This window comes from Lissotriton helveticus, chromosome 4_1, assembly GCF_964261635.1.
Source record: "Lissotriton helveticus chromosome 4_1, aLisHel1.1, whole genome shotgun sequence".
Taxonomy (NCBI): Eukaryota; Metazoa; Chordata; class Amphibia; order Caudata; family Salamandridae; genus Lissotriton; species Lissotriton helveticus.
In genome coordinates, this window is record NC_136063.1 from 546,779,129 (window position 1) to 546,802,537 (window position 23,409).

Consider the following 23,409-nt stretch of genomic DNA (forward strand, 5'->3'; position numbering starts at 1 on the left):
CGGAATTGGGCCTAGGAATTTACATCGCAGCATTTAAGCCCTGAAGAGTTGTGGTGTCTGTTTAGGTACAGTCCCACAACGAAACACGTGTCGGCTGGCTGTTTATACATTACCCTATCTGCTGATCTAATAAAAGGAGAGACACAAGAACCTCCAATGATAACGACGCTGGACAAGACTTTCTCCTTTTTTTGCTAATTTGAATTGACTTAATAACATTGCTATTGTGATTTTTGTTGAGTGCGCAGGATCGTGTTTTTAGATTGGAGTCAGTGACATCACTAGGGGGGTGTAGACCACACCGGGTGACACTGGGGGAGGTGGGGGAGTCAGGAGGGCAGGGGCCGGTTAGGCAACAGACGACGAGTGAGAATACTTTTTTTAAAGGTACCTTGGGCATGTTGCACTTTTGGACCCCCCCACAGCTACGCCACTAGTTCCTCTGGCTTTCAATGAAACCGAACAGGACTCTTCTCACACTATTGAAGTACTGATCCCCCCCCCCCCCCATTCCAGAGAGCATTCTCATCCTCATCCATCATATCTACTGTCATCACCCCTTAAACAATCCTGATAGTTTACAGGAAATCCTATCCCAAAAGCACCCACCTTGCACTTCAGCACACTGACACGCATTTAGCAGAGAGGGGTGGCATGGTGGGTGTGCCATTCGCAAAACGTTTTCAGATGAAAAAACAACATGTCAAAGTGACTGACTTGCAGAGCACACTTTGCGACCCACATAACATATCAAAGGAAACGGAACATGTAATGGACGTCTCCCTTTATTTCACTAGCATGTATACAATCTATCAATGCTTTGCGACAGAATGTATCACCTACTATGCAAATGTAAAAATAAAAACTATCCTGAGCTCCATGCCTTATTTTGTGCAACAGTAGATTTTGCATTTGTAGATTGTGCAGTAGTAAGTGGATTTTTTTAAAACAAATGCATTCATACTGATAATCTTGCAGCATTTATTGAGTGGCATACAATTACCAGAAGTTTGCACAAGACAAACCCACATTTGTACACCTCATGTTTTTTAGCGTAGTAAAGAGCAGGGGGTGACACCAAGATTTACCGCACTGGGTGACACTAACCCTAGTGGCGCCACTGATCAGAGTTGGTGATTACAGAGGAGCTTTCCCCAGACAGAGTACTGCAGGGAACTTGACACCTTGTGTAATTTGTCAATGTTGTACACAGAGTGAACTGGACAAGAGCAGTGACCAGACAGAAGAGGCGACAGGGCAGGAGAAGTGACGGGGCAGGAGAAGTGACGGGGCAGGAGAAGTGACGGGGCAGGAGAAGTGACAGGGCAGGAGAAGTGACGGGGCAGGAGGAGTGACGGGGCAGGAGAAGTGACGGGGCATGAGCAGGAGTGGTAACCGGACAGGAGCGGTGAATGGGGCAGGAGAAGTGACGGGGCATGAGCAGGTGTGGTAATGTGAAAAGGTAGAGCCGATGTCGACCAAGAACCTTCAGTGTTTGCCCGGCGTTAGCCGCCTCTCATACCATCCGATATTACCAAACAAAGAGGCAGGCGCTGGAGACGGAAGTCAGGAAACAGGAGTTTATTCCGACGGAGCAGAACACGTCAAATCAGACAACAGGGTATCTTCTCGAGGTGCTCTAACCGCATCTCTGAGGCCTGGCCTCTTATACACAGGTTTATGGCTTTATTACATACAGTGCATCTGTAATGTTTCTTTGAAGGACAGAAAAGACATCCTCGGAATCCCCGGTCCAGACCCGTTACCACACACATCTACAGTAGAATTCCCACCCCGATCTCAGCATGTGGTGGTTATCGCGCAGCTGGACATTCCGCTGGGAACGGGGATGTGTGTGATCAGTCGGATCTTCGGGGTGCGAAAGCATTGATTAATCCCCGCTCCTTTGATGTGAGGCGAGGTCCTACTGTAGGGGGCAATAAACTGCATCTGTTGGGCTAGGTGATAGCCTGGGATCAGGCCGGACAATCGGGCAGGGAGGAAGAGGTTATCAATAGGGCCTGTTCTTTGAATGAGATGAAAGAGCGAGTGGGTTCAGTACGGGATGTGGCTCGGAGACAGGGTCGCGTTAGAGGTGCGTTTATGGCCCAAGCAGGAGAGACCGGGGGCAGTCGGGGCGCGGGGGAATGCTTGCGAGGCCGGGGAGTGAGGGGGAGAGACGCGCAGGCTATTGGCAGTGGGCAGAGAGGCCACGACACACAAAATGGCTGCCACTTACGTGCATGATGGGGCCTAAAGGGACAAGATGGCGTGGCCACTGTTTCACGATTTTCACTTTACTTTCAACAGTGGCTGTGGTGAACATAAATGAACGCCGCTTATGTATACCTAATTTTAGTCATTTTCCACAGTCCCCAGTTTTTATCATAAGTTAGTTCATTCCTGTTCATGTCACAGGTGAGGATGTACAAGCTGACATTAGTTATACAATTCGCTTTGGTAGCCCATATGCATTACAGGCAGATGGAAATAATTCTGCTATCAATGCAGACAGAATCGTACATAACCATATGTAGTCAATGTGATGGGCGGGGAGACAGTGCATACAAAATTACATTAGCTGCGTCATACGTTAGACCTTGGAGGTGGGGACATTACTTTAGACGATGTAGGAGATTCGTCCGAATACAAACATGATGTCATACAAAAAATGTTCTGGCAGGATAAGGGCTATTATCACTTGAGGTCTGGACTCCATGGGGGTCAAAACTAGACAGCATGTTCATGTGCATGACTGGTGTTCTACAATCATCAAGATACAGAGTTAACGCCTTCTTAGTTATCCATGTACAGTTGAAAGTGACCGATGTAAGGTTTCGAAAGCTCAATTGGGTGGTAATCAATACAAAAGCGGTTGGGAGAGGAATTCAAATTAATACAAGGGACAGTCAAGGGGTGGCAATGTTCAAAAAAGGGTTCGTCTTTCCAGTGTCTTATTACAGCGAGCCATCACTGGTAGGCTCTCATTGTTCTTCTTCTTTCGTTGGCACTGTTGAGCACCGGCGGTGGAGCTATGCGTCCAGCTCGGGTTCAGATTTTGCGTTGCAGGGTGTGGCCACTCTTTGCTCTCGGACCACAGTCCTGTTTGTCCTGTTACCTAACTAATCTACCATAGGTACTTTAGTCGGGGTACCCGTATTCCGTTCTTCTTTCGGGACAAACCCTATTCTATATTTTGTGCTGTGTTTTTTTTTTCTTTAAGTCAAGTTCAAAAACTCCATATGGAAAAAGGTGTGATGGGGGCGTGCTTTGGGAGGCCGAGGGAAAAGAGGGTGGAGTGGGATCAGGTCTGAAACGGACCAAGGAGGGCAGAAATTTCAAGCAAGTGGGCCCATCAATCGGGCACAATGGGCTGGGACTTTCGGCACGAGCTCATCAACATGTAGGGGCTTCTGGACAGCCCTTCTTTCCTTCACTTTCCACGTTGAGAATGGTGCCTTGTCCCGCAACTCTTTGCTCTGTGGCTCCACCTTGGTCGAGGTCATAGATATTCCCCGATCTGCAGCCAGGCTGTGCGTCACGTCCGGCCCCTCTCCTCCGATGACCGCACGTTATATTTAAATGAGTACAAAAAAAACAAGTCTTAGAGAACTGGCAGGGGAAGATGTTTACACACTTTAATTTCTCTCCCCACCCCAAGTAGTTGGGGAAACGTTTATTGGTCACGATAGGGTGGATGCTTAGTAATCCTTACATCGGTGTATGCTGTTAACTCATGCATCATTGCTGTGGTGCAGGTCTGCAAGTATCTTTCTATTTTTAAACATCATGTCTGTCTGGTGTTTATTCCTGTTATATTCGCGAGCGTGGCAAGAAGTCTGATATCCAACAATTACATGGTTCATCGAATTCAAACCGGCTCCTCCAGTAGAGACTTGTGTTTTTCTAAAACAAATCCTGTTGAGCTATATTTTTCTTCAAGGTCTGCTAATTCATAAAAAGTGTGAAGTGCTTATTATCATGGGCTTACAGCTACTTTTTCCAGGGAAGAACATACGTTAAGCATTTTTTTCTTTCTTTTCTGACAGCAACGGCTAACTTTTATCAGTTTTTGGACGATTTATCTTTAAAAACAAGGTCATCAGCTACAGTCTTTTAAGATTTTCTGGGACGGCTGGTTACAGAACTGGGACCATTCTGGAAAAACGGGGACGTTTCGGACATTCTACTTTTGTGCAATGGGCGGTGGTAATCCAAATGATGAGGGTGGTGTTACTAAAGCACTAAAACAAAAGCCACTGACATATAGTTCCCTTTTAAGGGTCAGATTAGGGGACATTAGTCGTCTTACCTGTCCTTTCTTTCTCAGCCAATTAAGTTCCATCATTTTACAGAAAGGAGAGGTAGTAATATGGCAAAATACGATCGTTTTGTTTCTGTCAATTTGTTCAAACACTGTCGTGTCTAAAGCCAATTATACCTGTGCCGGTGAGGTACAGTGTCGTCATTTATTCAAAAGGGAGCAAGGGAGCCCTCAGAGGGAGAGAGCGTCGTGTGCACCAAATAGGCTATTAGTACACGTACAACATAAAGAGAGAGAGAGAGAAACGTGTATAATAATAGGTTATTCAGTGCACACACATATAGAACAGTACGGGTCGGTTTCACATATAAAAGACAAGCTGAGGGAAAACATAAATTCATAGTTTACGTACACACAAATACCAGATAGGGTGCGACAGTACATACATCAAGTACGGAAACCTAAGACAGAACACAGAGCTATTTTGGGCAAAAGGACTTTGTCATGCATGTTGCGTATTCTCAGTATTCCCTTTAATTCATTCAGGGGGGTCGAGCTCTTTGTTCTCCTTCCTTCCTAATAGTAGACAATTTTTGTTGGTAACCTCGCTTCAAAAATACTTACTCCTTTTTAATTGGTCGGACACTAGTCCAGTCGCGCTTATACTCACGGTGGGGTCTTCCAACATCTAGCAAATGATGATCCAAGCTGAGGTAAAGGAGGGGTGTCAGTCGGACGTGCGGTGGTACAATTCTGACTTTTCTATGAGGGTGGAAGAAGAAGGGGTAAATCTAAAAAATAAAAATATCCCTAATATCTGGGCTGAGGGGGATTTTGGATGAACCCCAACCCGGGGTACTCTTAACTTTTCTTATTTAGTCAGCACATAAATTGACTCACTGGTGCGCATTATTTTGGGTGTACATTTGGGATATCGGTTGGGGTTGGGTTCGTCGTACTGAAATAAGACTTCGAGTTTCTGGTGTAGGCCACTCCCCCATTCGCTAGCTCCAGAGGGAGTCGTTCCTAAGTAAGGAAAGTGCTATATTTTTATTCGTCTTTCACATGCAGGTACCATGTTCGGGCTTAATTTTACTATCCCATTAACCGTTCGATCAACGCCTCAATCATACAAAAAGCATTCTTATTGACCCAGACGTGCGCCACACATACGCATTCATACCGTACACATCAGGGCCCATGCGCATATTCATACCATACAATTTTTCACGCTCCCAGAGATAGCTCCTACATATAATGTACCGTCTCACAGAGCTAGCCTATTTTCCTCGCGTGGAACACGATGCGGTTTTAGGTCTTCTCCATACTTCAGCTGAAATTCCGATGTAACCTGTAAAAAGGAAAAGGGGGGGGGCAGCGTTCAAAGCACATCAGCGCGCATAAACACGAAAATGTTTTTACCTACCACGTACTTGACTTATCTCCCTGGGACGCAGTCCCTTATATCTCGGCATTGAAGCCCAGAGGAACTGGTAGTGCGGCAAAGATAACCAATGGTAGTCTGTTCATTACATAGATCGCCCGAGGGCAGTAGTACAGACCGCGTGTAGGAGAGGGTCAAAGGCCAGGGGTATTCAGTATAAGGTGGGGGGTGACGGATTCATGTTTTCATTCGAGGAAAAGAAAAGGTTTACGGTGGTATAGGGTCGTTCCTGTTCGCAGAACATGGTATTTAAAAAAACAACCCTATTAATCTAAATGACTGTTATGATGCTAGTTCCATATATATTTTTCTTTTAAAACCTTGATTGTAAAAATGTCAGCATTCAAATACGGGCCTCCAACCATACAGGCCGGCCACGGGGCAGACGGGAAACGCATGAGGTAAGGAGAGATTACACTGTAGTATAGGAGTACGTAACGAGCGAGCCATTTAATTGAAAAAAACTAAACGTGACAAACGGTTGCAGGATCAGTGAAGGTTGATTTTATAATTGAAAGTATAACAGGATCAGTTACAATAAAATCGTCCATACGCACACCATGGGCGAGTATCATGAGTAACATTTACTTCGGAGCTTTAATAATACAATAATCAATAGTAAAAAAACCCGACATCAATAGGGTTGTCCGCATGCCCAGTCAGTACACTTCTCCGCCCGCCATGTGCACAAAGACCGCATACATCCCCCATAACATCAAGGCTACGTAACTAGAATTGTCATAAGGAGTTGCAAGTCCCGCCCATACTGGCGCCATTTTGGTCGAGGCCAGGCAGGTCCAGAGTATAGTTCAAATGCCTCCAATAAGTAGCGGCTGGACCAGAATCCATTTCGGCAGTTCAAAAAATTCCGTTAACGCCAGCAGAAGGGACAGGCGGCATGAACCGCGACTTAAAGGCGAGGAAGGCAAAATTTTCCCTACCGGGTCACGCTGAGGTCCCACCGGAACTGATCGAGTTGGCAGTCTACAGTGTCTCTTAGTAATTCGGACAAAAGCTGGTGTCAGCATGAGAGCATCACCATCTTGTGACAACGTTGTGGCCACTCCGGAGAGCGGGACAGCAGGCGTATCCCTTCACAGATGCGTTGAATCAGTCTTTCCTACGGCACCAGATGTGGATAAGGCGGCGGTCGCCCGGGGCAGCGGCATATCCATGGGGGATAGTCGAGCAACAGTGGCGGTTGCCCCCACCGGAAGCCCGCGGGAGTCGAGGGCCAACGACTCTCGTAGAATCTTTAAAACTGAGAGGACGTCTTCAAGAGTGGGGCTCATGCCCGAGCAGGCAAGCATCCGAGTTCCATGGTAGCCCAGAGCCATCCTAGTGGACCAGGCCCAAATCCGGGGAGCCGGCCGCCATCTTGAGAGTCCCCCCCTCCCGCAGCTGTCCTTCACCACAGCCACCGGAGCGGGTCCCCCGGCCAGTCAACCGCGGGGGCTCGTTGAGTGGAACGCTAATGGCAGTCTTAGTGCGGGAGAGGAACCTCCACCTGGGGGGGGCGAGGGGGCCGTCCGCGCCGCCTATCCGCGGGCGCCCCACGCCATCTCCCGGCGCAGATACACAAGATGGCCGAACCAGGCAACAAAGGGGGGAGCCATCAGCAGGGCATCCCCCGCACACAACTTGCTGGACACCACCTCTGGACGATCTGGGTACGGGCCTCGGCGCGTGGTGTAGCCTCCGGCCTATTCGCCCAACGGTCCTCCACCCCAGGCCGCCACCGACGCTACCTCGCCGGCTGATGGCTTTTGTAGACTTTCTATAGCCCAAAGCCAACTAAAAAGTAGCCCAAAGTAGCCCAACATTGCTACTTTAAGGAAGGAGGGACAGGAACAGCGTCAAGCAGACGGCGAATGCATTGGGATTGATGTTGCAGCCGGCTGCCATGTAAATAGTTGTATTAATAAAACGTTTTAACATATTACTTTGCTGGAGTGTTGTATATATTTATAATATTTGCATAGGGTTTGTCGTTATTTGGGCGGGGTGGGCGGTGGAGTCGAGCTGTCTTGCGGCCATCATGGCGCCGAGCTCGGCTCTTCTCACTAGTTTCATATTTCTCATGAGGGGTTGTTCCTAATGTTTCTATTTTAGCGGGGTCAAAAAGATCCCATCAGTGGCCTACTGATTTTGCTCGATTCCTTTTGTTTTTCCTAACGATTTTTTATGTTATAGTTTGCTAGCACGATACAGCGGCTAATCCGTATTTTTATATATATGTCCTTTTTATTAGGGGTGTCCTCCGGTGGAGCCGGATGATCTACCTCTAATAACGGTCCGGGCTGAACCAACTACTGAACAATGGGGAGAAGATAGGCATGACGGGTTACAATGGGGACAAAAGTCTGCACTACCTATCCTTCACTACTTTGCGGAGACTAGGCAGAATATTTCCATTCTACAGTATTCGCAAATAGGGAATACCCAAAGAGAGAACTAATTCCAAACAGTCAATGTTTGGACAAACAATCAATCAAATGAGGGATAAAAATAGGCACGACGGATTACGATGGGGGCAAAAGCCTGCGTTACCTATCCTTCACTATCTGCAAAGACTAAACAGAGTATTGCGACTCTGTGCTTGTTTGCAAATAGAGAATGATCCAAAGAGAACCAATTCCAAAACAGTAAATGCTTGGATAACAATCAATCAAATGGAGAGGGAAGCAGGCACGACGGATTACAACGGGGGCAAAGGCCTGCATTACCTACCCTTCACTATCTGCAAAGAGAGAATACTCCTATTCTTCCCTGTTTGCAGACAGAGAATCTCTCAGAAACAATCAAATGAGTAATACTAGTATTTTCAAACAATCAAACAATCAATTCGCAATTTGTCGTGTTACACGACCTTACCCGGACCGCATGGACAGTTTCTCGTCTTCCGCTTCCAGCACCTGATCGTCCTCTATTCTCCGTAATTGCTGTGGCACTCCTGATGGTTCCCAGTCAGGACCGTAGATCACTCGAGAGAGGTCTGCTCGGAACCAGTGAAGTTCGGATGATCGGCTGCCAGACGAGGGTCTATCGGGCAGGTGCACTTCCCGATCGTTGCAGTCGTTCACTCTGTCGTTGGGACCTCTCCCACTGGATCCACGTGTCGCTGATGGGCCCCACGTTTGGGACGGCAATTGTGAAAAGGTAGAGCCGATGTCAACCAAGAACCTTCAGTGTTTGCCCGGCGTTAGCCGCCTCTCATACCATCCGATATTACCAAACAAAGAGGCAGGCGCTGGAGACGGAAGGCAGGAAACAGGAGTTTATTCCGACGGAGCAGAACACGTCAAATCAGACAACAGGGTATCTTCTCGAGGTGCTCTAACCGCATCTCTGAGGCCTGGCCTCTTATACACAGGTTTATGGCTTTATTACATACACTGCATCCGTAATGTTTCTTTGAAGGACAGAAAAGACATCCTCGGAATCCCCGGTCCAGACCCGTTCCCACACACATCTACAGTAGAGTTCCCAACCCGATCTCAGCATGTGGTGGTTATCGCGCAGCTGGACATTCCGCTGGGAACGGGGATGTGTGTGATCAGTCGGATCTTCGGGGTGCGAAAGCATTGATTAATCCCCGCTCCTTTGATGTGAGGCGAGGTCCTACTGTAGGGGGCAATAAACTGCATCTGTTGGGCTAGGTGATGGCCTGGGATCAGGCCGGACAATCGGGCAGGGAGGAAGAGGTTATCAATAGGGCCTGTTCTTTGAATGAGATGAAAGAGCGAGGGGGTTCAGTACGGGATGTGGCTCGGAGACAGGGTCGCGTTAGAGGTGCGTTTATGGCCCAGGCAGGAGAGACCGGGGGCAGTCGGGGCGCGGGGGAATGCATGCGAGGCCGGGGAGTGAGGGGGAGAGACGCGCAGGCTATTGGCAGTGGGCAGAGAGGCCACGACACACAAAATGGCTGCTACTTACGTGCATGATGGGGCCTAAAGGGACAAGATGGCGTGGCCACTGTTTCACGATTTTCACTTTACTTTCAACAGTGGCTGTGGTGAACATAAATGAACGCCGCTTATGTATACCTAATTTTAGTCATTTTCCACAGTAACGGGACTGGAGCGGTGAACGGGGCAGGAGCGGTGAACGGGGCAGGAGCGGTGAACAGGGCTGGAGCGGTGAACGGGGCAGGAGCGGCGAAAGGGGCAGGAGCAGTGAACGTAGCAGAAGTGACGGGGCAGGAGCAGTGAACGTGGCAGAAGTGATGGGGTAGGAGAAGTGAACGTGGCAGAAGTGACGGGGCAGAAGCAGTGAACGTGGCAGAAGTGACGGGGCAGGAGCAGTGAATGTGGCAGAAGTGACGGGGCAGGAGCAGTGACAGGACAGGAAAAGGGACAGGGCAGGAGAGGCGGCGGGGCAGGAGAGGCGACAGGGCAGGAGAGGCGACGGGGCAGGAGAGGCGACGGGGCAGGAGAGGCGCTGGAGCAGGAGAGGCGCCACGGCAGGAGTGGTGATGGGGCAGGAGTGGCGATGGGGCAGGAGTGGCGATGCGGCAGGAGTGGCGATGGGGCAGGAGAGGCGATGGGGGCGCCGGAGCAGGAGAGGCGCCACGGCAGGAGTGGTGATGGGGCAGGAGCGGTGAACAAGGGCAGGAGCGGTGAACAAGGGCATGAACAGGCGAACAAGGGCAGGAGCAGACATTTCCCAGGGCATCTGGAAGGGTAGGGAGCCAGTTTAGTTTGGGGGGACAGGTTTTGTACAAGTGCAGGAGTTTTAAAAACACTGCAAAGTTATTTGTATATTCAGAAGGTTTCGGTCAACACGTGCCAAGATAACTTTGGTGATCAATGTACCTGCTGGAGAGAGATGGGAGCATGTTTTGTCTAGTGGCTGTTTTACTCATCTAAGGTAGCGCAGAGGGGTAATATGCCTGCTGCAAAGAACATGTACTATGCATATCAAAGAGCAATATGGTATGTGCATTTTTCAGTGGGTACTGCTTTGTGTTCACTTCCCGAATGAAAGGACACTTGAATACATATGTCCTGGCAGTTCGGACTGGACTGTTCACATTGGGCGCAGGATGAAGACTGATTTGCATATGGCTGGGTCCAAACTGGAATCGCAAGGTGAGCAAAAAACGACGGATTTAAGCCCAGATCTCTTAACTGGGGTGAATGTATGACATTGTTCTGCATTCTGTCCATCAATTGTTCTTTTTGCATTTGTCACCCCGAGTGGGACAGGAATGCTCAGACATGAGTCCCGTGCTCTCCATGCCACTGGAATCAAGCTATCCTGGCTGATGAAGGCTGATAGCCCGAAACCGGTCCTAGGATGCTTGTTTCCAGTCCAGGGAGGACCTGGCCTGGCAGTTCGGGCTGGACGGTTCCCATTGGGTGCAGGATCAAGACTGATGTGCATATGGCTGGGTCCAAACTGGAATGACATGGTGAGCAAAGAAACAATGGATTTAGCCCCAGGGCTCTGTACTGGGGTGAATGTATGATATTGTTCTGCATTCTGTCCACCAGTTGTTCTTTTTGCTATATTATGAGTTAGCAGCTAGCTGGCTGACATGAATATGAAGGAGCCTTTGTGGGTTTCAGTGAGTCTAGATTCTCCTGAAGAGTCCCTTTCCCTTCTGAGCCCTGCTTAACACGTGTACAGGAGGAGCCCTGTATTCATGACCTCAATGTTTGAGACATAAAATAATCATGGATTTCTGAACAATGAGAGTAAAAGCATTAAGGTAATATGTTGTTCCTGCTTATATTTCACACACTTTACATAAACCTGTATTCCCTATGAGTGTTTGCTTTTTCCTGAATTAAACCTCAAATAAACATGTTTATCCATTGTTTTAATTAAATAACGTTATAAGCTGTAACTGGCCAGTGAAATGCTAAACGTACTAAAAATTGGTATGTTTTGCTATTCCTAGCCACACCCCTGACTCCGCCCACTGATTCAATCTTTGGTTATTCCCGCCCCCTGATTCTCCACCCACAGTTCCCCTACTTTTTTTTCCCACTTCGACCACTGCTTACACCAAAGTCATAATCAGGCCCTTAATCTGAGCTGCATTCTGTGTTCTAATATAATTATTGCTGAGTTATGAATAAGGTTTTCTGAAAACTGTCAATTTCATTTTTCGGTTATTATTATTGTTCAAAGAGCATGGTTTCAGAGAATGAAAATAATTGGAAGATCATCAGGCCACTTTTGCTTAACGTTATGTAAGTTAGGAACAGGGTGCCTCATTTACAATATTGTGACGCACAGCAGCACAGTAAGCCTTCCTGTTGAGCTGCCGTGCATCAAAATAAGAGGGCAAGAATGCGCTGTATCTACAAGATATGACGCATTCCTGTCCTTCACCACCGCACCAGCTCACAAACAGCAGGCGTGTGCCAGAATAGATACCCATGCGTCACTTTGCAAGGGGTGCCTTTATATGGACTTATAACTGTGGGGAAGCCCCATTGCACTATCGTGTGTCAATAAAAGTGATGCACCAGTGGTGCAGTGGGCTTGTAAGTAAGCCCCTCAGTGTGAAAGGTCTAGAGAGGAACTTTGTACCAGGAAACTGAGATGAGACAGGCCATGCAGAATCCTTTGACCTATATTTTGTGTGAACTCTTAACCTCTACAAATAAACTTAAAGAAATGACTTACTTGGAATCCAAAATATATGAATATTCCAGACGCCATTCGGACGGCTATCACAGCTGTGCACAACTATCTTTGGTGCATAACTTGCTTTACCTAAAGAATAAATATGAAGTTTTACAGTGATTAACTTCCAAAAGCATCATGTAAAACAATTTTACATTTGTTTATAATAACTGTACTAACAATAAAAAACAAATTCCATAAGCCATTGTCTGTGTGTCTTGAAAGATAATTTCTGTTAAACTACATTACCACTACAAAAGTGTATATAGAGCATGCAGATATCTTCACACCTTAAGAAGAAATGAATTTAAATATCAGTACCATACAGGAGTGAAGGAAATAATATTTATGGAGCCTATAGTACACTTGCGCTATTAACATGCTTTTCACTTATAAGTACTATTGCCTGAATAAAAGTGAGCAGGGGGTCAACACTCATAGTAGTAGGGGGCTTTCCACTGGTTGTAGGTTAAATGAATGCCAGCCCCTCAACTACCATGTTACATCTGAAGGCTTCCTTAGCACCCTTGTTAGGATCTATGCTAACAGGGGTGGGCTCCTTGAATCTTCAGGCCTCTTTTTTGGAGAATCACACCTTTGTTCTAGTGACACCAGTGTTTAGGTGTTGTGACGCTGTGCCACTATTCCTGCCTCAGAGGGTGATATTAATAGTACACTATCTTCTGTATGAAGGATGATACAGAGGAGAAGTGGACCATTTTGAATTTAAAATGACCATATGGAAGGTCAAAGATCTTTCATTCCTTTCTCAATTTAGGTAAGTTTAAAACATAAGACGATCGAATGGCAACACTTCGAGTCACAGATCAAAAATGTTCTGCCTTGTCACTAATAGAAGTCTCTGGCACTCATCAGGATCACAAGCCTCAAACCACAATTCCTACTGACTATGCTTGGTACCTGGCTGGGAGTAGTACAATCTAAAGAAGTATGTGGAATGTATAACAACAGTTGAAACAATATTAAACCAGTCATATCATGTATATGTGATCATTAAAAAACCACTGCTCTAAATTTTTGAGTGGTGTTGGCACAAATAAAGAGAAAGAAGACATATATCCATTACTCAAATCCCTTTACCTACTTAAACTGTATTGCCAAATGTCAAGATGAACATAGGAAAGAGCCATAATCTAAGTAATCTGGTTTCTATGTCAGAATGCACTAGCATGAATAAAAGATACAAGAGCAGTGAGCTGTTCCACACTTCACATATCCTACTTAGCCATAGAAATATGTTGGTCAGTAGTAAACATGGGGAAGAGGAAAAAGAGAAAATACTGAATATTGCAGTCTGACTCTTCACTCTGCTGGGCACTGAGGTCGACTGGTCACAGGAGATATCTAAAAACAAGATTAATGTCTTTACCTTATATCTCTATTAACACATCTGTCATTTGCTTTAAAAATAGTATAGCGTCAGAATTTCTTTATGTCTAAGATCTGTGATTTAGGGGAAGGCTAACATTCCTAGAACTGGAACATAAACAAGACATTTGTAGTCAATGCTATTCAAACCTCTGACATAATCTCACTCTCTTTTCTAATAAGGTAACTAGTTCCTATTTTTGTGAGTACAATCTCTAGTTCCGTTATACATTCAGCCGAATGTTTTCTTAAGATCACAATGCAACATACATTCATCAGAAATATATATAGATCACTCTTATAAGAAGTAATCAACATAATAGTACTGATTCACTAAGTTAACTTACACTTTTGAGTAATTTACACTTTTGAGTCGCTTTACTACTTTTTGGCTATTCATAAAATCCAAGTGTAAAGTTACTCAAAAAGTGTAAGGCACATGTCTTCACCACCTGAAAAAGAGTGTGGAGACAAATATATGAGTGTAAGTTACTACTGCCAGAGTAGTAGTAAGGCCAGCACCACACATGGCCAACCACTGGTAGGGACTTTAAATAAAACTCAATAAGAATTATTGCTGTAGCAGTTATCAAATTAATTAACATTAATATGTAGCATAAACATATTTAAAATATTTTGTATTTTTTTCTCAAGTGGAACTCTAAAAATGTTCCCTATACTTTACCATACAGAGATCCTTACCCTGATTGTGGAGTGTCACTCTGGCAAAGTATACCAACAAGCAAATGTGTTTATTTAACTCAAAAAAACGTATTACACATATTTTAATTTAATAAGATTTTTTTTAAAAAGGTTTCATACGTTTTTACATTACAAAATGGGTGAAATGGTTGAAATATATCAAAAATAAATAATGAATATGTCCTCCTATTGTTTTCTTCCATTACATTAAAAATATTTGTATGTTTAACTATTTAAAATAATGCAATTTAAGATAGCAATATTTCCAAGGGGTTTTATTAAAGTCCTTGCCTCCATTATTATTTTCTATGGGATGATATTGAAGTACCAGTGGTTGGCCCTTTTAACGTTTAGCTAATCAAAACAATTTGGTACAAGTTACTACTAACATTTTAGTAGCAAGTCAAGCACCACACCTACCCGACCATGGGTAATGCAACAGTCTCCCATAAAAAATAATGGTACTAGAGACTTAAAATAAAGCTCAGGAGGAAATAATTGTACATTAAACTAAATTATTTAAAATAGTTAAATAGTAAAATAGTAAAAAATATAAACAAATCTAATTGAATGTTACAAAATATATCAACATAGTATATATTTAATATTCAATTATAAAATATTTTAATACCATATTTTCAATTTAAAAATCAAAATAACAATTATTTTTTACAAAATATTTGATTGTTAGAAGTAAAATATTTTTTCTTAATTCTATATATCACTTTGGATAATTATTAATGCATAATAAAACATTACTTTTTCTGTTGGTGGGCAATATAGTTTTATTTAAGCTTCAGAATGCTAATCTTAGTTCAATGTATTTCCATTAATTTAAAATGTATTTCAAAATGTAATTAATAGTGTTGTCACATTTTTTGTTCTACATTTCAAATAACGATATTAATTAAGTAGCATACATTTTTAATATAAAGCTTCCTGGACTGTTTATTTTCAAGTTAGATATGTTTTCCCTATTCTTTACCACAGGGACACTGAGCATTCAGGGCAGAGCTCTCTGCATAAGTAGCTATAGGGAAAAATAAGAGCATTTAAACTAAAAAATGAAGATTAAAAATACTTTTTATTTAATAACAATATAAATTCACATAATTATTTTATTTTAATTATAGAACAAAACTAAATGAAAGTTTCAGCAAGTCTATTGCGCGTCTTGCCTGTTATATCCCCACACAAAACTACTTAATATTCCATCTAATCGTCTAAAGAATAGATTTGTAACATGTAACGGAACAGAGCGGAAGATGTAGAGAAATGTGGGCAGGATCTTCATTTTTATGATGTTAATTCTGCTAATAATACCAATAGGCAGCTTATGCCTTTTTTTAAAGATTTAATTATCTCTTTTAGCAGAACATCATACTTTAATGACAATATTCTATCTACCTGGGCTGCTATCCTTATCCCCAAATAAGTAACAACTGAACATACTCCTGGCACTGGTATCAGTGGTTTATAGTTAAGAAGAACTTGGGTCTTATTGACGTTTAGTTTGTAACCTGAAACTGATCCAAACTGACCGGCTGCTTCTGTGATCATTTTGAATGCTTCTCCTAGTTCTGTTGAACTACTGGCGGCCGGTCCCTGCACGGCTAGGGTGGCTGGGGGACTTAATGGACCCCTTTGTATTTAAAAACCCAGAAACTTCCACATCAGATGTTTGCCCTGTTTGTACTCCCTTTCTCCACCAAATCATTTGAAGCTGGACTGTACAGTGCTATTGAAAGATGCCTGATATTGGTTGATCTGAAATATTGTTGCATATCTTTTTAAATAAAATGTGAACTGTTATCAGTAAAAACTTCTTTGGAAAATACAACAAAGAAGAAACCTTTCTCTGAGAAACTAATCACATTTTTAGTGTGTGGGGAATTTACGAAAGCAAAGTAAATCCATTTTGAAGAGTAGTCAAGTACAATTTAAAATCAATAATTAGATGGAAGCAACTAAAAAGGACCTGAAAAATCTGAAGCTATTATTTCCCAAAGACTATCAGGTAAAGGAACGGGGTACAAAGGTCTGGTATATGTCTTCCAATCTTTGTCAGAGGCAATGCATTCTGGGCAAACATTGATTAGAGTTCTTACTTGATCATCCATTTTGGGCCACCTCTAGATTTTTTTGTTAACATTTGCAAGTAGCGGAAATGCCCAGGTGGCTGTCATGAGCCACTGTAATAATATCTTCACGAACGCTTTGTTGAGGTACAAATCAACCACTTCTAAGACAAATCTGATTCTCACAGAGCAAATCAGACACAGCTTGCACAAAGCTTTGCAACTCTTTAGTGAGTTGCTTAATGTTTGACCTCTTTAGTGTAAATAAAAACTTTCTGCAAAATCAGATCTTCCAAAGAGGCCAGTCCCCAGTCTTTATCAGTAAACAGTCCATGAGTGCCATACACCACATCAATAGTAGCCATAACATACTCAGAATAATTCTCATCAACAACATCCTGTTCAGAAACCAGTAAAGGCCTTCGAGATTAGCCATCTGCTCGAAAATTCTTTCCTCCTTGGGCGTACTTCACTTTGACTCTGCATCACTAAGTATCCTCAAACAAACGCTACAGTTACTTCTTTCCCATCAATAATTTGGCCAAACACTTCTCCAACTCCTTTTAAGCTAGGATCTACAGAAATTAGGCTCCTGCCTTCAGGATTGTAGAGCAGTAAAGCTGGGGCATTAACCACTTAAGCCCTTGATGTCACTAAAAGCTTGATTAACTTCAGCTGCCCACTCAAACTTTTCACCTTTGCGAAACAAGTTTCTCATGGGCTGTCCAAGTAAAGCATAGCCTGGAACAAAATGTGATAATATTCACACAGGCCCAAGAAGGACTGTAAAGATACTTTATCATATGGTGGATGGGACTTTGAAATTGATTACAAATTGTCAAATGTAGGTTTTATACCTTCTGATGTAACAGTATGGCCCAAATAATCAACTTTAGACACTAACGTTTACATTTTCCAGGTCTTATAGTCATACTTCTATTCATTGAAATGGTCAAGACTCTATGTTCTTCTTTATCTTTATGAAAAATTAAAATGTTGTATTGGAAAGCTTGAACACTGCTCAAGTCTTTTGGAAGACACTGGTGGCTGATGCCATGCCAAACAATAGTTTCAGGTACTCCGTGGGGTGTCAAAAATGTATTAAGTTTGTGAGGCTTTTTGCTTATAGCAATTTGGTGGTAAGCAGAATGAAGGTAGATGGTGGAAAAATAATTTGATTCCCCAGTATTAGCTAACATTTCTTGAATATGGGGAAGGGGATGACAATCTACAACACTGATTTGGTTCAAGGATCTTAAGTTCACACACAGCTGTAACTCACCAGATCTTCTCTTTTCAAAACAAAAGGCGAAACCCACTCTAAGCACTCTGTAAGTTGAATGATTCCTTCTGGTCACAAATTATTGAGCAATTCTTTAAGGTCCTTATGAACGTTAACAGGAATTGGTCTCACTTTATGAACAATCAGACAGACATTTTTTTTAATTCAATGAAGTGTTCAAAACGTTTCACTGAGCCAATATAATTTCTGAACATGTCAGAAAACTTCTCATTAATCAACTGGAGAACATCCTCCTTAGTTTCAATGGCACATATGGGCAATTCTCCAAGGATAATAGGTTTGTCATGGCCTGGCCTCAAAATGATCCCTAATCTGGTCAAATCCTTCCAACCTACAATGTCACATCCCTGGACTGCTACTTATATTTGGATAATAATGTGTCTTCCTACACACCCTAGACTCCCTTTAAAGTAACCCAATAGGTCTACATTAAATTCTCTAAAAACGTTGGAATTTATGTCAGAGTCTTCCAACTTAAAAGCTCTAGACCTATACCTAAAAAATATATGATCCACTGAAATTGTTAGAGGTGCCCCTGAATCTGCCATGCCAGGAATATATTCACCATTTACCTGAACTTGCATTGAAGGGTTCTTGATTCTTCTAGACACATTATCGCACCTAGTGTCAATTGTTAATAAAACATTACTGAACTGTTCAGCCCAATCTTGAATATATATGTTACTTATCTTCACAGTATGACTTCCTGTTTTCAGTCAGTATGGAAATGACCCAATTTTTTACAGCCATTACATTTCTTATTAATTGCCGTGCAAGGTGGGTTGTTACTGATATATGCATGCGAACCCCAACGGAAACAAAATATTTTCCTCTTTTTCCTAACTTTTATGCTGGCAACACATACTGAACTTTCATCTGAAACACAAACAAGACTTCATTTCCAGACAAAGCTTGTGAGGAAATGATGGATCTCTCAATGCTTTAGGTTTTCTTTGGAAAACAATTGAGTACGAATGGATCTCTAATATACACATCAACTAAATTCTCGAATTCACAAGCTGACGCTAGGACACTCAAAGCAGCACTGCTTTGCTTGCGCTTGCAGAAATTGTGTCGCTCTAATAACACACTTGTTTCTTCTGAATATTGTTTACGTAGTATTTCTTTAGCCCCCTCATATACATTCCAGATAGTATCTTCATTGTTAGAAGGTGTGACGGTAGGTAAATTATCAAACATTCTTTGACCAGCAACCCCCAAATGATTGAATAAAAGAGACAACTTTCGATTTCAGTCATGTCTATTTGTGTTGTTAGCCATGAGATAATTCTCGAGAATACCCAGCCATTGTTTCTATTTGATCTCCCGCATGCTAGGACTCTGAAGAAATGGAGGAGGCTGAACTACATTGCCTCTTTACTGATGTTATTAGAACTCGTTGACCATTCCAATTTCCAAATGACCAAACATGCAGGATTAAAGGAACAGTGAAGAAAAAGGAACTACATTAACATAAATAGCATTGGTACAATAATATATGACATGCTACATACTACAGTTGCCCAATAATCTAACATTCCAAGTCAGGATCTTTAATGTCATGTTGTGAATATCTTGCTTTCTAATCTACCCCACAATGGGGCACTGTCGCTGACAAAGCAAATGTATGGTGAACTATACCAAAGGCAACATGGCCAGTACTGTTATTACAGCGTGCACCAGAAGGACTGTTAACACTCCATGCCCCCAACCCCCACCCACACCAGGCCCCAATCACCCAGTGATATCCCACAAAAAAATCCAGTCAAACCAACAAATGAGTACAAACATACGTTGGCTTCGACAATTGCATATAAAAACAAGAGGCTACTTACAAGAAGGTGCCAGAGAAGCAACTAGAGTAAAATTATCCCTGCCAGCAGATTATTCCAAAGTATTATGTGGAGACATTTAGCAAGTAGGCAACAGGGAATATACAGTCAGCATCAACTAACCCAATTCAGAGATCTATAACATCTGTGGATATATGCGACAGAAAGCAAGTTGACACAAACCAGCAAGCTGACCACCCTCACCACTGTCCATTTTGACCTACTTTTGTGGAGGTGCTTGTTTTTTCATTCAACATCACTGACTTTCTGTGACAATCCCTCCGTTTGTGGTGTAAATAGGTTTTGGCACACCTGGCATGGCAATTCTACCTACCGGAGTACTTAACCTGACATGATTTTGACTTAGGGGCCTATTTATGAAGTCACCTTGCTGCGCTCCACTGTGTGACAGGGAAGGGCAGAAATGCACTATATTTAAGGCAATATGGCACGTTCCTGCCTTTTCCTCCGTGCTTGCGCCCTTTTGGCAGCCTAGTGCCAATGCAGGAACCCTTGCACCATGGTGCACGGGTGCCTGGGTTGCATGCATGATTGTTTTTGTGCACCTTCCTGCACAAAAACAATCCTGAAAGGAATATTCCTCCCTCTACGTGTGCTTTGAATGCAGCACACATAAAAAGAGGAAGTAATGAGGAGAAATAAAGATATTTCTCCCAGTCTTGCCTCTCCTGGGAAGACGTATCTTTTTGGTGCAATCCAAGGTTTACTAGTTCTGGTAAATCTGGGAATGCGCCAAAAACAATGGGCATTTGTGTGGGAACACCTATGCAATGCCCATGGAACCATTTGTGCTGCATTGCCTTATTCCAGATTTATGGAGTCACTCAGGGCTACTCAAAGTGCCCTTGAGTGGCTTCATGAATCTGACTTAAGATTTCCGATGCTTCTGCACCACGTCCCATGGAGATTTGCTCAACTGAAAGAATGTATTTTTTTCACTTTTAGGAGCTCAAAGAACTTCATAAGGCTATACCTGAAAAGGTAACCTAGTTGCAGATTTACAGGTGTCGCCTTAGAAAAAATTACATGATTTATTTTCATATTGATATCTCTCCAATGAGGAACTGACCAAGTTGTATCCACATTGGGGAAAGTGAGTGCTTCAGTGCAATTGCACATTGTTTACTTTTCTTTTTCTTTCTCTATGCGAAAAAAATCTTTCCCATGAAGGCACCTCTTCCACTACACCTAAGTGAAATGTAGAGGTGTTTAGCACCCCATCTTACCACGGAAATGGATTTATTCTAGCCTTCACAGCCCAACCATTTCTGGAGAGGGAAATGCTCAGGGAGGAGTTAGTGAGTGGTCGCAAAAACATGTTTTGTGACATTCATAAACTTTCAAGGTAGAACACGACGTGAAACACCCCACTCCATACTCCTTACATGGGACTTACTCCTTTATAATATTACAGTGTTGTGAGGGCAATACTAATTGTGGATAAAATGATTTATGACAGCAAGATCACCTTTAGTGAGCACCTTGTGCATGTTAATCCAGGTATTTGCACAGGTAAATCTGATTTCGAATGCAAATTGCTTTGTGAAGAGGGCCCCTGCTTAAATAAATATTTACATTTCCACACATTCTAAAGCTTCTTTCTTGTTTACTGAATCTTTTAGTTCTGCTTTTTTGACTGATTTTGATGCATATATTTCTCTATATTCTTGCCCATACAGCACCATGCTATGGATGACACACATACAAAAATATGAGGTATCTCTGTTGATGATCAATTTCCTACATAGGTGAAATGTCTAAAACCACAGAAGTCGTCAATTCCTGTGTCAGTTTCTTGAAACTACGTTAATATTTCAGGTTCCATTCACACTGCACGCATTTCTTTAGTAGCTCTGTCAACATCTTCATTTTGAATGGCTAATTCAATGCATATTTCAGACAATGTACTGGCATATACACAGAAAGAAGCGTCACTTTTATTTGCCATCAGGAATAAGTTTGTGTTTACCACTCTTTCCTCTAGTTTATTTCTTAGTTTCATTCTAAGGGCCTTATTACGTTGTCGGTCCGACAGTCATCCGTACAACGAGGCAGTACCTGCAGTGGCACTGCCATAGAAATTATGATGGCCCTCTTCCTTTGCATGGCGGTCCAGTCACCATTTAAAGGTACAAAGAATTGGACTTTTGGGGCTCCTAGCAGGGCTGCCATCTCCTCTGGGCCTCTGCTCAGGGCCCAGGGGGCACATGTGGTGCCCCCCCAAACATCCATTCACAGGTGCATGGATGTTAGAAAACTGCTCCTTTGCATTATGGCTTGTGATGGAGCCCTTTTCTAGGGACGCAGCACCAGTCACAATGCAAAAGATAAGTTACCGACCGCCTGCATGACTGGCGCATTGAAATTGGGCAGGTGTAACCACTGAGATGTAGTCAGTGGACACCTGTCCAATAAGGTGGCAGTCGGAATCTCGTCCAACAGTCATTGTAATGAGGACCTATGTCATGAATTTTCATGATCTCAATATGTAACCAGTCAGTGTCTATGCAACATTTCTTCCTATTGATACTTATACTGTTTTCTTGCAAATTTTTCTGAATATGTCTCAATCTCTGGTCGCCTTCCTCACTGCTGCTACCAAAAACAAATATTTAATTCTGGAAGCACCTCACTTTTGCTTAAAATTGGACAATGTTAATAAACAACTTCTGAAAATAGCATTGAGTGAGGCTAAGTGAAAAAGTATCCAAGCATATCACACGTGTTAGACCGATCAACCTTAGGGTGGTCTTCCACCAAAACATTTTTTCTTCACCCTCCTTTTTTCAGAATATGTTTTTGCTGGCCTTAGGACTCAGTGCACCTTTCCACTGCTAACCAGGGCTAAATAAAGTGCTTGTGCGCACTCCCTAAAACATGGTAAAATTGGCCTACCTCAAATTGCCATATTTAAAATACTTAAAAGGCCCTAGTAAAGTCGTATACCATATACCTAGGGTTTTTTAACTAAATGCTACGAGTGGACCTGCAGCACTTATTGTGCCACCGACATAAGTAGGCCATTAAAAAAGTCCCAGTTCTGCCAACGCAGTCTGAATTCAGTTTTGAACTGCAAAGTCGACTTGGCTAATTAACCCCCTTGCCAAGGGTTAAACTCCCTTTTTACTACATATAAGGTAGGCCCTAAGCCGCCGACAGAGCAGGGTGCAATGTAATTAAAAGGTTGGATATGTACTTTTAAGTTTTACATATCCTGGTAGTGAAAACTTCCTACTTTTTTTTTTCCACTACTGTGAGGCCCAACTATCCCATAGGATAACATTGGGTTGCCTTATAACATTTAATATCAGCTAACCTTTGGTTAGGCGATACAGAAGGGGGTGGTGATGGACGGAGCATCTGTACCAATCAAACACTCACACCTAGTCAACAGATCTGGGTTTAATACATCACCGTTCTTTAGCCCACTCTGCCACCCCAGTTCAGACATGGCCATATGCAAATCAGTCTGACCCTGTGCCTCATGGGAACAGTCCAGCCCGAACTGCCAAGCCATGCCTTCCCTGGACCGGAAACAAGCTTCCTAGGACCGGTTTCTGGCATTTCAGCCGTCTTCAGCCAGGCTTGCTTGAATCCAGTGGCAAAGTGAGCAAGGGACTCACGTCTGAGCATACCCTGCCAACTTATGGCGAACAAAGCGGTACAAAAGGTTAGGAGCAGGAAGGCAACTAATGTTTTGTGTCTAAGAAATTGTAATTTAAAATCCCCATTAATTG

The 23,409-nt window shown here is 43.2% G+C and overlaps 1 protein-coding gene across 3 annotated transcripts in view; it reads right to left on the bottom strand.

Annotated features, from left to right (window-relative positions):
* Positions 1 to 23,409, bottom strand: part of LY96 (lymphocyte antigen 96) — a 505,337-nt gene that overhangs the window by 370,909 nt on the left and 111,019 nt on the right. For 2 of the 3 annotated variants that reach the window (XM_078685616.1, XM_078685617.1), the window contains exon 2: positions 12,348 to 12,437. The exons of the other annotated variant lie outside the window; for it this stretch is intronic. In XM_078685616.1, the coding sequence (XP_078541742.1) occupies positions 12,348 to 12,437 (90 nt within the window). The remainder of the gene's footprint in view (positions 1 to 12,347; positions 12,438 to 23,409) is intronic. 3 annotated transcript variants of the gene reach the window in all.